This window comes from Lycorma delicatula, chromosome 7 (genome assembly GCF_047948215.1).
Source record: "Lycorma delicatula isolate Av1 chromosome 7, ASM4794821v1, whole genome shotgun sequence".
In the NCBI taxonomy this organism is placed as follows: domain Eukaryota; kingdom Metazoa; phylum Arthropoda; class Insecta; order Hemiptera; family Fulgoridae; genus Lycorma; species Lycorma delicatula.
The window spans coordinates 85,562,178-85,577,220 of NC_134461.1; the positions used below are offsets into that span (position 1 = coordinate 85,562,178).

General features: G+C 29.5%; 1 protein-coding gene across 2 annotated transcripts in view; it reads left to right on the forward strand.

Moving 5' to 3' along the window:
- LOC142327516 (single-minded homolog 1-like) overlaps positions 1-15,043 on the forward strand; it is a 170,316-nt gene that overhangs the window by 113,124 nt on the left and 42,149 nt on the right. For both annotated transcript variants that reach the window (XM_075370643.1, XM_075370642.1), the window contains exons 2-4: positions 1,616-1,792; positions 7,466-7,551; positions 12,586-12,675. In XM_075370643.1, coding sequence (XP_075226758.1) covers positions 1,618-1,792; positions 7,466-7,551; positions 12,586-12,675 — 351 coding nt within the window. In that variant the 5' untranslated portion in view covers positions 1,616-1,617. The remainder of the gene's footprint in view (positions 1-1,615; positions 1,793-7,465; positions 7,552-12,585; positions 12,676-15,043) is intronic.

The following is a 15,043-nucleotide window of genomic DNA, read 5'->3' on the forward strand; positions in this document are numbered from 1 at the left end:
CCATTCCTGAGATGTGCGGTTAACTGAAACCCAACCACCAAAGAACACCGGTATCCGTGATCTAATATTCAAATTCGTATAAAATTAACTAACTGCCTTTACTAAGACTTGAACGTTGGACCTGTCGACTTCGAAATCAGCTGATTTGCGAAGACGTGTTTACCACTAGACCAATCCGGTGTGTTTATTTTAAAGCTTGGACATCAATCCCTTGCTGTTGGGTCTTTCTATTTACCTGGAGGGTATTTATTTTTTTTTTAATGAGTATTAATATATATTTATTTTTAGTTCGATTTTTAGATGGACAGAGTTTAGGATTGCGATTAGATGCTTTGTATATTTGAAAAGTATTTTACTCGGGTTATTCCTTGGAAGATTAACAAGATTTTGCGTCCTTTTCTCGATTCCATTTTCCTTCAGACTGACCTCTGAAGGCCTTTAGATGCTAATGCCTTTCAGTTTAACAGAAATTTGACTAGTGGGACCCTAGTTTCGGGGAAGAAACTGACACACACGCTCGTAAAAAATACTTTATAACAAATATTTTATAATTTTTATATTCATGGATCTCATAAGTTTAAAAATACAAGATTTCCGGAGAGTCATTTTCTTTAACCGATAGTAATTGATTCCATCTATTTTATAAAATAATGCCGCAAAGATAAATATAATTATATTATAATTAAATATAATATAATATAATTTAAAGTTCAGTACATGAAAAATATAATTTTTTAAATGTCTTATTTTAGTGATGCCATCAATATACTCTTCAATTGTAGTTATGTGACAATCAGCATTTGTATGTATTTGTTTTCGTTTTAAACAATCTTTCTACAATGTTCAAAAAGTAAACGCAGTCATATGGATGAATGTTTCCTTCTTTTTTTGCTGGTTTAATTGAGGAAAATTGAAGAAAAATGGGTTGTTACACAATACAGCAGAGAATATTTATTGTCGCCCAATACATTAGATGTGCCAATTACACCCAGACCCAGAAAATTACAGAAATGCTTTTACAGAAAATTATGATGTGGATGCATCAAACAAGTTCTCCAAGCGGCTTTACGACAAGTTCCAAGAGTGAATAGTGAGCGCTACAAGCAGATGGTACAACCATTTGTAAACACTATACCTGCAGATCGGCTAGATTATATGTGGTTTCTGCAGGACAGTGTTACAGCTTATACAGCCAACAACAATATGACTTTCTTAGATCAGTGTTTTCATGGATAAGTGATTTCGACGGGGTTGTTCCCTCCTAGGTCTCCTGATTTATCCTTTCCTGATATTTTCTTGTGGAGATAATTTTAGGATGAACTAATGCTCATACCATTCTCGAATTGCAGAGAGAAATTGAACGATATGTCGCTGCAATTCCTTAACAAACGTTACAACATGTTTCTAAGAGCATACAATGTCGTACTGAATTATGTGAATCGCATAATAGAGGCTACTTTCAATAACTATTGTAACTTAAGGTTACAATAGTTATTTTCCCGTAAGGTTACGTCACTTTTTGAACACCTGTATAAACAAATCAAAATAAAATATTAAAATTGTTTTTTTTTTTAATAAATTTTTAATTTATTATCTTTAATCTTGTTTTTTATAGGTATGAAAGAAAAGAGCAAAAACGCGGCACGAAGTCGCCGGGAAAAAGAAAATGCGGAATTTTTGGAATTGGCCAAACTTTTACCGCTGCCTTCGGCTATCACTTCTCAACTTGATAAGGCATCAATTATTAGACTGACAACTAGCTACCTAAAAATGAGACACGTATTTCCTGATGGTAATAATTTTTTATTTTAATTTTATGTTAATATCACTTTATTTATTGATCGAATAAAGCTTTCTCTTGCTTTTATTCGATCTTTAAGCAATTCTTTTACTTAATGTGTTTATAACGCAATCATAGTTAAATTTTTTTTCCTATTTTTAAGAAATTTTATGAAAATAATGATGCTTCATGTTATATGAAAAAATGGATATGTAACAGATTTTAATTGCATTTTCCGTTTCAAATGGTAATGAGTTCAGCAGTTGAGAAAAGCGCCGGTTGGTAATTCTTTTCTATAACCACTGGCAGGCGGATGTTTTTATAAACTAATTTGTAAATATATACATTTTTCGACAGTTATTAATCATTGATGTTCGATTCCCTGTTACCAGTTGTTTCTATATTTCATTTATAATTAGATTATTTTTACGTTCTAAACCTTCCTCGATCAATTACGATCGATAATTTCGTTTAGTATTTTAATAAATTTTTATTTTAATCGATTAACTTCGTTGTAGAGCTTAATTTCTTAAAAATATATTATATAATTAGCAAGATTTACTTGTTAATTGATGAAAGGAGTTGGTAGCTCGACCTGTTATAACTTCGTCTATTGCATGTTTGTGACGCAGGAAAGCCAAAGAAGTTTTTCCATTTTCATGAACTTTCATTACAACCTAATAGCTATGCCACTATTAGGCGTAATGACGTGTATCCAATTTTTATAAAATTCTTCGTTTCAAAATTATGCCTTCTATCTATGTCAGACAAACGGGCAGAAGAAGTGAAGTGGAGAGGGAAAGTTTCCGTTGCCAAACCATCGGTACCGCTAATTATACACGTGATTGATCTCTTGATATCACACACATCATACATAAATTCGAGTCTGTCAGTGGTTACGCGTTAGATACTTCAATCTTTCATGTTATATTTTATTTTTAAGGTTAACTTTTGTCTTTTGAATCCATTTTTCTATTACTATAAAGTATCGTATCTTTCTCAGCGCACAAATGTTTGCATGAATAATAAATCTTAAATCTTTTCTAATATTTTTTATAAACAATAAATCTTAAGTTATTTTTTTATAAACATATTGTTTATCGTTTCCTTCGAACAGATAAAATAAATGGAACGATACAAATATTTCATGGGTATGTAGAGGAAGTTTCTCTTCGAATGCCATCTTTCACTGATGTCCGGTATTCTTGGAAATATTTTTTATATTATAATAGTTTGATTGATTTTTGCCTAAAGGTTTAGTAATCAATTACAATCGACAGTTCCCCTTTTTACTCTATTTTAATTTTATTAATTCAATTTCATTATAAACCACAATTTATAAAATTCAGTATAAAATGAGCCATGTATATTCACAGAACTACAAATGTTCATTGATCAAATTATTCTTTCAGATTAAATTAAAAATAAATTACAAGAAACACCAAAATGAATATTCATTGACTAGAAAAGAATTTCAGTTTTAAAATAAAATAAATTCTAAAGAAATTTAGGAGGAGAAGTGAAATAATGATTTAAATATTATGATAAAATAAAATAATTTAAATTCCAAAAGTTAAAAACGACGTTGTGCGCCCTCCCCTCCCCCAAAATAAGGATACGAACACAGCGGGAGTCTGGCTAGACGGGATGGATGAGTGAAACGAGCCCTGACCGGCTATTAATTTAATAAATTCAATTTTAAATTATACGAATTAACTAATAGATATAAAATAATAAAAATTTAAGAAAAAAATAAAATGAGTAGTATTTAAAAAAAAAGAAAAGATTTTTACACAACGAGTACTAAAGGAGGAAAGAAATGAATCTAGATTATAGTGGAACAAATGAATCGTGTGACAATGGTCCGGGACACTGTCTACTACAATAATGGACTTGTTTATTTAACTCACCCTCTTGCCCCGAGCTTCACAGCTATTGTAAATGTGTGTGTGTGTCAAACGACTACTATATTGGATTAGCATCATTTAGCCGCCACACACTCTCTTAACACCACTCATTGAATTTATTTGAGGAGAACACAATGCATCAGGTCCGACCCCTCTTGTTATCTAGAAACGGTCACCCCTACGATCCAACAGCAGCCGAACTTACCATCAGACTCTCAGAACGACCCACAGTAAAAGATTCAAAGCGACCCTTAATCTCGACCAAACAAACCACGTTTATCGGAAGAAAAATCACTTTTCAAAACTATCACCGTCGTCATAAGAGAGCGGTCACGGCCTACTACAAAAAAAGACAGTGAGAAGGACCTGCCACTTCTTTTTTTTTATAAATGTCCCGGTCTTGTCGTAACAAAATCAGACACATGTTTCTACTTCATTTGTCGGCTCATATTTCATGTTACTTTGTGTGTATTTATCACACATAGAAACACACTCGCATATACCACCCATTCCTTTCGATATATTTTAGTATAAAGGCATCTAACAATAAAGTAAAAGTAAATAAAGCTCATTCATACAATAACAAATGTAACAATAAAAGTATTTCTTTTCTAATGATTAATCTGATTATTGTATCTTTATTTGAAAAAAATCGGGTTATTTTTATTGTTATAATATTTAAAAAATCGTAGAATTTTCTTTGATAAAATAAAATTGTTCCCATAAAAAAAATGAAATAACTTTTCTTCATTACCTTTTTTTATATCTTTTTCTTTTATAAAAATAATTAATTATCAATTACCTTTCTCTTATTAAAAATCCTATAAATTTTTTGTTATAAATTATTCTTTCTAGTCTATATAATTTGTTTTATATATATATATATTTTTTTTTTTCTCCCTTCTTCAGCCATTCAGGGAATATTGCAGTGTTGATAGTTATTCTTTTTTACTTGATTTAATGGATATGTTAACCGAATTCAAAATGCGGGAGGTTTCTAATTCAACCGGTATATTTTTTTTTACCCGGGTATAATTTTTTATCAATTGCACCAATTTTGGTGGACCTTTTTTACTTCCTTGTTAGAAATAAAGGAAGAACTGCCATCGCGAAAAATTTTGGTTTTCAGATTTCAACGGAAATATCCATTTTGGTCATCCCTGAATCCATTTTGACTAGTTTCGGCGTGACGTCTATACGTACGTATGTATCTCGCACAACTCAAAAACGATTAGCAGCAGGATGTTCAAATTTTGGATCTAGGACTGTTGTAATATCTAGTTGTGCACCTTTCCTTTTGATTGCAATCAACTTGCAAAGCCCAAAATCTAAAAAAATTGGATTTTGGACTTTTTCTAACTGCAGTAATGTCTCATTGAGAGCTTTAAACGAAATATCATAAGTTGTACTTATTTTGATTGGTTCTAGAGTTATAGCCAAATAAAATCTTAATTAATGGAATATTTTGATCTTACAAGGGGAAGGAACTTCCCCGGTTCGAATTCGACTTCATTTCATTTTTTTTAAATTTTGTTTTTTTATTTTAATTATAGTGATTTATTAATAATTATTAACTTGTGATTGTAAAAAGCGTTTTACAATAAATAATAATTCAGTAATAACAATAAAAAAATCAAACTTACTAATGAAATAAAATTTTATGTACTTTTCATTTAAAAAAATGTATATATGTAATTCAATAGGTGTACAAGGAAGTCATGTGAGGTCCACATCAAATTTTTTTTAAGAACGATACAGAATATTCCACGGTGATTCTATACCATTATAGAGTGGTAATGAACCATTCAAATCAATATAAAAAAGTATTGCTGCAAACTTCTAGGCAATAGAACCTACGTTTTGAATGAGTGAATGAATCAATCAATATTTATTCGCTCAAAATAATACAATAATACTAGTAGTAATACATTAATATAACAATCTAAAGTTTACATATCAATTGATTTACAAACTAGAATAGATAATTGTAATACATTTAAATTAGGGATCACTAGCAGAAGAGAATTTGAGTGCTAGTGATAGTGCTATCTAGTGGATATTTTTTTTCTAATATGTACATTGCAATCTATTTAACCAGTGAAAAATAAACAACCCCCCCTACGGCCTAAGATATGAGAATGATATGAATGACATGTAAATGAGGTGTAATCTTGAACATTTTAAGTCTGATGACGGTGTAATCCAATTATAATTTATACATTATAATTTTTATGTAACTGGACCTAGTTTGGTCTATTGTGAATGACTAATTAATAAATAAATATTAAAATTCGATGGATTGTTGATTTGTTACCAGTTGGATTTTTTACTCAGGGATTATCCCATGGCATATTTCTGGAGATAAGGAAAAACAGGATATGCAAAGCAATAAGTAATACCTATGGAGAAAGTAAATAAATGTCAAACACGCCTTGAATTTCTTAAGAATCCCAACTTTATTTAATTTTATTGAAAAAAAGGTTTTCATATTTGGAATCCGCCTTTCAGGAAGTCTATTCTGATATTTACATGGAGCAGGTTCAGAACTTTCATTACCAAATCCACAAACAAAAATTGTATCGGCATATTCATCAATAGAAAATTGAAACGGCATTTTTATGCTACTATTCGATAAAATTACACTTCTTTTATCTATATGACAATTTATGATAACAGATTCAAACGACGTACACGATTTTTTTCATTGTTGACCAGCGTTAGTGTTGCCAAACTATGCGATAAAATGTTTTTAAATATTTCTAAAGCAACATACATTTCATTTTAGTTTTCGACGTAATTATTTCTGTTTGTCAATATTATATATTATTAATATATATTAATAAGTTTATCAATATATATTATTATCTCTGCTATGCTTCAATAAAAAACCGATTTTTAAAAGTTTTTATTGGCTGTATTTATATTAATTTTCTCAGAATTAAATTCTCTAGAGGTTTTTTACTAAATCTTCCGCATTTGTTAGTCATTTAACAAAGTTATTGTACTATAAACCTAAACAAAAACTTATTTTTCGACACCGAATTATGTCTTTTACATCGGATATATTAAAAACTACTGGAATTACAGTTCTGGGACCTGTTTTATCCTATTTTCCAGCTTAAATTAGATAAGAAACCAGCAAATTTAATTCTTAATTTGGGTTCCAAAAATTACAGTATGGCTTATTTTTATTAAAATCCGGACGAAATTTTGCCCTAGCCGTAACTCGAAAACAAAGGGTTTCCAGATCTATGTTTATATGGACCTTTCTTATTATTTTTACCAGTAGAACATGTCCTGAACGTTTATCCCGTTTATTCGTGGGACACTCTACATATATCATTTCAAATTCACATTACTTGACAGAGTTTAGATAAACACATACGTGTTTATTATAGTTCTTCCTGATATGTTTGAAGTAGTGTTAGTTCAGTTAATAGTATGGTGTAGGGGGTAGTGTACCGTAATAGCATAGTCGCCGGTTAAGCAATCCTTCCCCACCTTGCGCATCAATTGAGTTTTCTAAACTTTGATGAACAATACATAACGTTTCTTTCTACATCGGTTGTTTATAAATAGAATTATGAAATTCAAACGTAGGTGTTTTCTTATGTTAGCTAAATTATAATATATTTTTGGTGACTGTGGTACGTAGGTAAATCTGACCTGTAGTAAAAAAATTGTAATTTCATGATTCAAATTGAAGTATTTAATTTTAAAATTAGTAATATTAAAAAAACTATCAAGGCGTCTTTATTCTTAATTAAATATTTTTCAGGTCTTGGAGATGCATGGGGTGCTGCACCGCCACCACCACACTCCCGGGAAGCTTATATAAAAGAACTTGGATCTTTATTATTACAGGTAAGACTTATCAGTATATATATATATATGTAAATAATATAAAAGAAATTTAAGGAAAATTAAACTAAAAAAGAGGATTAGTCGATTGTTTTTAAATTTTAATTTAATTCTTTAAATTTCGAATTTTTGAAAAGTTCGCCAAATTATAAACAAACAATTATCAATTACTTACTAAACATTAATTTAAGCCTACTTTAAAATAAATATTAAAAAAATAATTTTTAAATTTTATAGCTTTAATTAGTTTTTATTTTATTTTAAAAAGTTTTCACATTTTTTTTATTTAGCGGTTGTATTACTTTTAAAAAAGTTATTTAATTTAAAAAAAACTTTTATTTAACATAATATGTCTGAGTGTACAAAAAGAAAAAAAAACAATATGAAAAGAAATCATTGGAAACGCAAAAAAAAAAATAGATGAAACAAACAGAAGGGATTTGTTTACCCCCCAAATGTAAGGTAAACCTCTTGAAATGGGGGAAATAGATATAATTAAATTTTGAAGCAAAAATACTTTAAAATAACAAAATGAAGACATGTTATAGTATTTAATAATACAATACTGAACAATGATAAAAAATAAAAATAAAAACTTAAAATCAACTTTATAATAACTTTGCAATATTTTCTTTAAAAAAAAAAATCTTCTGAGTTAGTTTTTCAAATGAAAAGTTATAATAGGACTGCAAGATGAACTTAATTTTTATTAAATAAAAAATATTAATAAAATCAAATTAGCTTGCCGGGCTGGTCTACTGGTTAACTCGTCGTCGCATATCTCGTTTAATAATTGATTTTCGAAGTCGAAGATTCTATAGTTCAAATTCTAGTAAAGATTAGTGTTTTTTATACGGATTTGAATACTAGGCAGTGGATACCGGTGTACTTCGGTGGTATTTTCCTTCTGTTTAGCCTCCGGGAATCACTGTCAGTTATTACTTAAGAGGATGATATGTATGAGTGTAAGTGATGTGTAGTCTTGTACAGTTTCAGGTCGACCATTTCTGCAATGTGTGGTTAAATGAAACCCAACCATCAAAGAACACCGGTATTCACGATCTAGTGTTCAAATCCATTACTAGGATTTGAAGTTTGGAACTCTCGACTTCGAAATCAGCTAATTTGCGAAGACGCGTTCACCAAAAGACCAAACCGGTGGGTTTTACTTCGGTGGTTAAGGTTCAATTAACCATACGTCTCACTAATGACTGGCATGTCCGTTCAAGATTACACCTCATTTATATATATATATATATAGATATATCATCCTATTCTCATTGGGCTGTGGGAGATTGCTTACTGTTCACTAATTGAACAGATTGCAAAGTACACATTCAGAAAAATTAAGAACAAAAGAAGTTTAATCAAGATTTTTTTTCTCGACCTCCGTAGAGGAGTGGTAGCGTCTCCGACTTTCATCCGGGTGTCCCGGATTCAAATCCTAGTCAGGCATGGCATTTTTAATAAGCTATAAAATTCCATTTCCATATTCCCACGTACTAGATTTTCTGTAAGCTTCTGTAGTTAAATAATTCATTAAACAAATAAAGAAATATAAATTATTTTGAGGTCGGTTAAATATTACAGTTAATAGAATTTTAAATATTTTTTTTTTTTTAATATATATTTAAAAATCTAGTTTGAATGAAGTAAATAAATAAAGTAACAACAAAGGATGTAATTAATATCACTTTGCTGATAACAGTATTTTTCTGAATTAATCGCTTATTTATTACCTTTTAGTAAGAGATTTCACGTAATAAAATTCAAACAAGTAAAGATTTTAACATCTTTCCTTAGAATGATTTTTTTATGTTGAAATTACAATCGAAGTTTTCTTCCAAGTAAGATAAAAAATTATATTTTAAAAATTACCGTGAAATTCAACAAAAATACTTACACGTAAATAGTTGAATGCTCTAGACGTTACCCGTAATTTTTTCTCAATTGCTATTTAACTGGACTGTTAATAATTATCGTTTACCTTATAGACTAACACCATATATTAATCGATTACTGTTGTTTATATGCTGCTGATGTTGGTGGTAGGGATAATTGTGTTACGACTACATCATTTATTGTCGGTTATAAAAATGAAATTGTTTGCAATAATAAAATCGTTTGTTACGCACAATTAAATCAATGGAATTGTTAATCGCAAACATACAATTCTTATAAAACGATAAAGGGCATTCACCTTTCATTCTATATAATTTTTCTAGAATTTCATTATTTATTTGTAAAAGGCTTTCTGTAGATTATAAAACTATAATTGATATTTAAATTAGATTATTTTTTAATAGGGAATTTATTACTGTAATTTAAGTCGTCTACGGTGGCGGAGTGGTAGCGTCTTTATCTTTCATCCGGAGGGTTTAAAGTTTGAGTCTCGGTTAGGCATGGAATTTTTTCCAAAAATCGATTTTTATTGTATTACTTTTCGGTAGCTGTTTTTACAGTGTGCCAGCCAGAATAAAACGGAATAAAGAGGAATTAATTGCCGTAGGGCTTTCTTTCCTTCAAGTCAATTGTAGACATACATTCATTCATTGTTCCAAGGGAACAGATTATAGATATTTAATTGTGTCCATTAAAAAAAGTATTAGTCCACTGCTCTGGTCTAGTGATAAACTCGTCGTCGCAAATCAGTTGTTTAACAGCTGATTTTCGAAGTCAAAGGTACCGTGGTTCAAATCCTAGTAAAAATTAATTGCTTTATACGGATTTGAATACTATACAGGGAATACTGGTGTACTTTGGTGGTTGGAGATCAATTAACCACACATCTCAGGAATGTTCGGCCTGAGTTTGTACAAGACTACACCTCATTTACATGTCGTACAATATTATCCTCATCTCATTGCACCAAGAGGAATTGCTTACTTTTCACTAGTTGAAGAGTTGAAAAGTTTTTCACTAGGAATAAAATAGTAGTAAAAAAAATATATTATTAAAAATTTGAAAAAATATTTTACTCGAATTATCTTAAGAATCTCGATTCTATGATTTATAATTGGATGAAAAAATTCGGATAACGAGTAATTTTAGAAGATATTTAATGAAATGCAACTGTTTGCGATAAAAACTCAAAAAAAACTTTTTTACTCCCTTGTCCGAAGTAAAGGAAGTATTGTAATCGCCAAAAATCTCGGTTTTCAGATTAAAACGGAACTATCCATTTGGCTATCCCTGAATCCATTTTGACTAGTTTCGATGTGATGTCTGTACATACGTATGTATCTCGCATAACTCAAAAACGATTAGCCGTAGGTTGTTGAAATTTTGGATTTACGGTTGTTGTAACATCTAGTAGTGCACCTTTTGATTTCAATCGACTGAACTGAAAGTGTCCAAAAATGCGCAAAATCCAAAAAAAATTGAATTTTGGACTTTTTCTTAACTGCAGTAATAAGTCATTGTGAGTTTTTCAACGATATACCATAAGTGGTACTTATTTTCATTGACTCCAGAGTTTTAGCCAAATGAAATTTTAATTATTGAAATATTTGGCTCTTTCAAGGGAAAGGCACATCGGTTCGAATCAGATTTTATCTCCTTTTTTTAACATTTTTTTTTATAATTTAAATATATTAATTTATTAATAATTATTAAAATCTGAGTGTAAAAAAAATAAAATAAATAATAATTCAATAATAACAATAAAAAAAAAAAAGAAAAAATCAGCAGTTATTAGTGAACTTTATACAGTTATTATACATTACTTTATACATTATTACTTTATTATTATTACTTTATACATTATTATTACTTTATTACTTTATTTATTATTATTACTTAATGTACTTTTCATTAAAAAAAATATATGCCTGTAAGTAATTTAATAGGTATACAAAGAAGTCATTTGGTGTCCACATCAGATTTTTTTTACAGTTTTGGAGTATTGTTATTGTATAATTTTATTGTTAGTTTACAATGTTTAATACAAACTCGACCCAGACGGGTACTGTGTACAGGTAGTTAGGCAGTTTAATTCTCTTTTTGCTATCTCTGTATTGTATTTTATTATTTAATTAAGGCATTTTATTATTATATATTAAAAAAAATGTTTTATAATCATCACGTAGATTACTGATAAAAAGAAGGAAATAAATTTATAAAGAAAACATTTGATCCTATAAAGTACGACATATTTAATACATATGTAAACTCCGACTCCACAAAATTCTATACCAGAAAGTTAAAGAAACGACAGAAATGTTAGATGAAAATTGATATTGCTTTTCATAGGTTACATTTTATGACGAATGATAATAAAATCTCATGAAAATCCTCCTCTTTTATCTAGAAAAAGAAACTAAAAGCGTATATTGTATTTAACTTGTATTGTATTCAAAAATAAAAAAAAATACAAAGCAGGAATAGAAATTCCAGACTTACAAAATTAAGAATTAATCAAAAAAAATTTTTTAAATCTAGAAGAAGAAGAAATTTCAAAAAGAAAAAAAAGCGTAATAACAGAAGGATTCAGGTTATAATACACATAATTGTTTAAAAATCATTTTTTCCTACGTACAGATTTAAATCCTCAAATATTCTTTAATTGGAGAGAATTTTATTTCTGCAGTTGGTATAAACTGATGTATACTATACATTTTTATAAACCCATATAATTATAATGGTGTTTAAGTACACAAAACAAGAACAAGTTTTGGTAGGAGGCTGAAGTTTATAAAAGTTCCTAAAGAAATTAGAATGTAAATATTATCATTTCTGAAACATTTTTTGAAACATTTCTGTCCCATTACAGAATGTTGTTATTACGCGTTATAATCGTATAAAGAAAAAAAAAATATATATATATATTTAAATTCTCTTATAGTTTTCAGTCAGATGTTTTTAACGTGCGTTATTACTATTTATAAAGCCAAAGCTACTTTTGAAGTGCTTTGGAAGAGTTAGATTGTTCCTTTTCAATTTATTTGATTAAATATGAATTAGTGTATCTTTATTACAACATTAAGAAAACAATTATTTAATGTTCGGCTGTCTATTAATTTGTTTTTTTTTTTTTAGACGTTGGACGGTTTCATATTTGTGGTAGCACCTGATGGCAAGATAATGTACATATCAGAAACAGCTTCTGTACATTTAGGATTATCACAGGTAATTCTTAATACATCTATAGCATTTATGTGTAGTATATATATAAATCTGGAGGTCCCGGATTTGAATCCCACATAGACATGGCATTTTTCATTGTATATAATTCATTTATCATTCATCTAGTAACTGTTAGAGGGCGAATGCCTGAATTACCTGTAGCGCCCCATACTGCCTTATCATGTAAGAAAAGAAGGATACAAACTGGTATCTAAGATATAGAAACAACGATAAGGAAAAAAATATTAAATTTTTTGGGATGTATGATCAGGATGGACTAAAAGAAATTAAATAAACAGATTTTTGAAAGCTGTGGAACATGAAATGCAAATCAAATTATCTGAAAATAGATGGAGGAGAACCTCCATAGGGTATGCTTAAAAGAAGAAAACTGTTACGTTAGAGGTAATTTCCGGAGAATAATTTACACAATTTAAAAGTTCTTGTGGCAGAAAAAGAAGGGTAGGAAGAAAATTACAGATGAGCAAATAACGAAGCCACGCCGAAAAGATGAGAAATATATGGAGATGAGTAAAGAAGTGATATTATTTGTGTTGTCGCCTTTACACATAAAAAAAATTAATCAATTAAGACATAATTCTTAAAATGCAATTCCTTTTTCATGATACGTACCATATTTCCTTTTTCTCACACATTCAAGGTAACTTTACAGGCTTCTCAATCAAAATTTTGCTAATGAAGGATCAGTTTTGTTTTTTACTTTTCATGGAATATTCAAAAATCATTTAAAAACTACGGATACTTTTCGAGAAAAGACAAAAATGGGTATATTTATAATATAAAGTGAGTGATTTTCTCTAATATAAAATGCCCCAATAGTGTAATTTTGAAATAACATCTGTCCTACATAAAGATTTCATTTTGATCTAGCTAAGGATGTGTAGATTTTGGCTAATAAAATCAGAAATTTTAGGATTATACTATGTTAGGATCACAGGTCTTATTCCTCCTTAAATCTAATACCTGAAATATTATTAAAAAAAATCATGTACTCAAATTCCCAGGAACGATTCCACCTATTGTATTTTTTATATTATAAATTTTCTCTTAATTAAATTAATTTCACTGAAGATTACAGGATAAATTGTATAAAAAAATCAAAACTTGTTAAAGATTATAAAAAGATGTACATTTGTATATTTTCGAAATCTTGCATCTTATATACAAAAAAAAAAAAAAAATAATAAAAATATTTTAATAGTAAAATTTCATGGGTTTAAACTTTGGTTAGGGATGTTTTTAAAATATTCTATACTGTTAAACAAAATGATAACAAACATTATTAATGATGTGTTACTAAAAGACAGTTAAAATCATATTATAATTTATTTCTTCCCCCCGTAGATTATAATATTCACCTACGACTGTTTTGTAAAGTCATAAAAATAAACATAAATTAAATATCTATTTATTATAAAAATTATATAGCATACACCGATGACACTGCTATCCTTGCCGTTAACAAAGACCCTGGCCTAGCCTCGCGGGAGCTGCAAATGGCATTAGACCTTGTCTGCGCATAGCAGAAAAATTGGAAGATTTAAGTTAATCAGGATAAATCAAAGCACGTCATATTCGCCATGCGAAAGGATGACTGTCCCAGTGTGTACTTGGATAGTGTCTCTATCCCATGAGCAGAGAGTGTGCGGTACCTAGGACTTCACCTAGATCGGTGTTTGACCTGGAAGTATCACCTGAGGATGAAAAGAAAACAACTAAACGTGAAATATAGAGAACTGCATCGGCTGCTACGAAGAAACCGAATAAAGTTCTGATTTACAAGGTTATCCTAAGACCAATCCAATGGTGTGGAGTTGCGGAGAACAGCAAGTAATAGTAACATAGATATCATACAACGCTTCCAAAACAAAGTAACGAGACCAATTGCAGAGGCAGTATAGTTTACACGGATTGATGAAATTCACGAATGTCTAGAGTTTCCGACGGTTCGTGTAAGGTTGTAAGACAGCGCAGTGTTAGTACCAGCGACTTGAAAATCACGTTAACCACTTAGTAATCAATCTGCTTGTTAACAGCAGGGACGTCCGAAGGTTGAAACGTCTCCATGTGCGTGACTTAGGGGCTACTGCATGAAAGTTTGATAAATGACAACACCAAATCTAATGAAATTATTTTTATTTTTTGATTTATTAATGTTTTGTTTTTGTGGACTATGAATGTTGGCAGAAATATTTTTTCTAATGGACTTTAAGATTGCTGGTAACTATTAATATGGTTTACTTATTATGGGAGTTCCTGAAGAACCCCTTATCATGTGCTTCTTGTCAAACGACTTACTTATGGTTCCACTTAAGGAACCGACTGTAAATATATGGTTGTTGAACATATA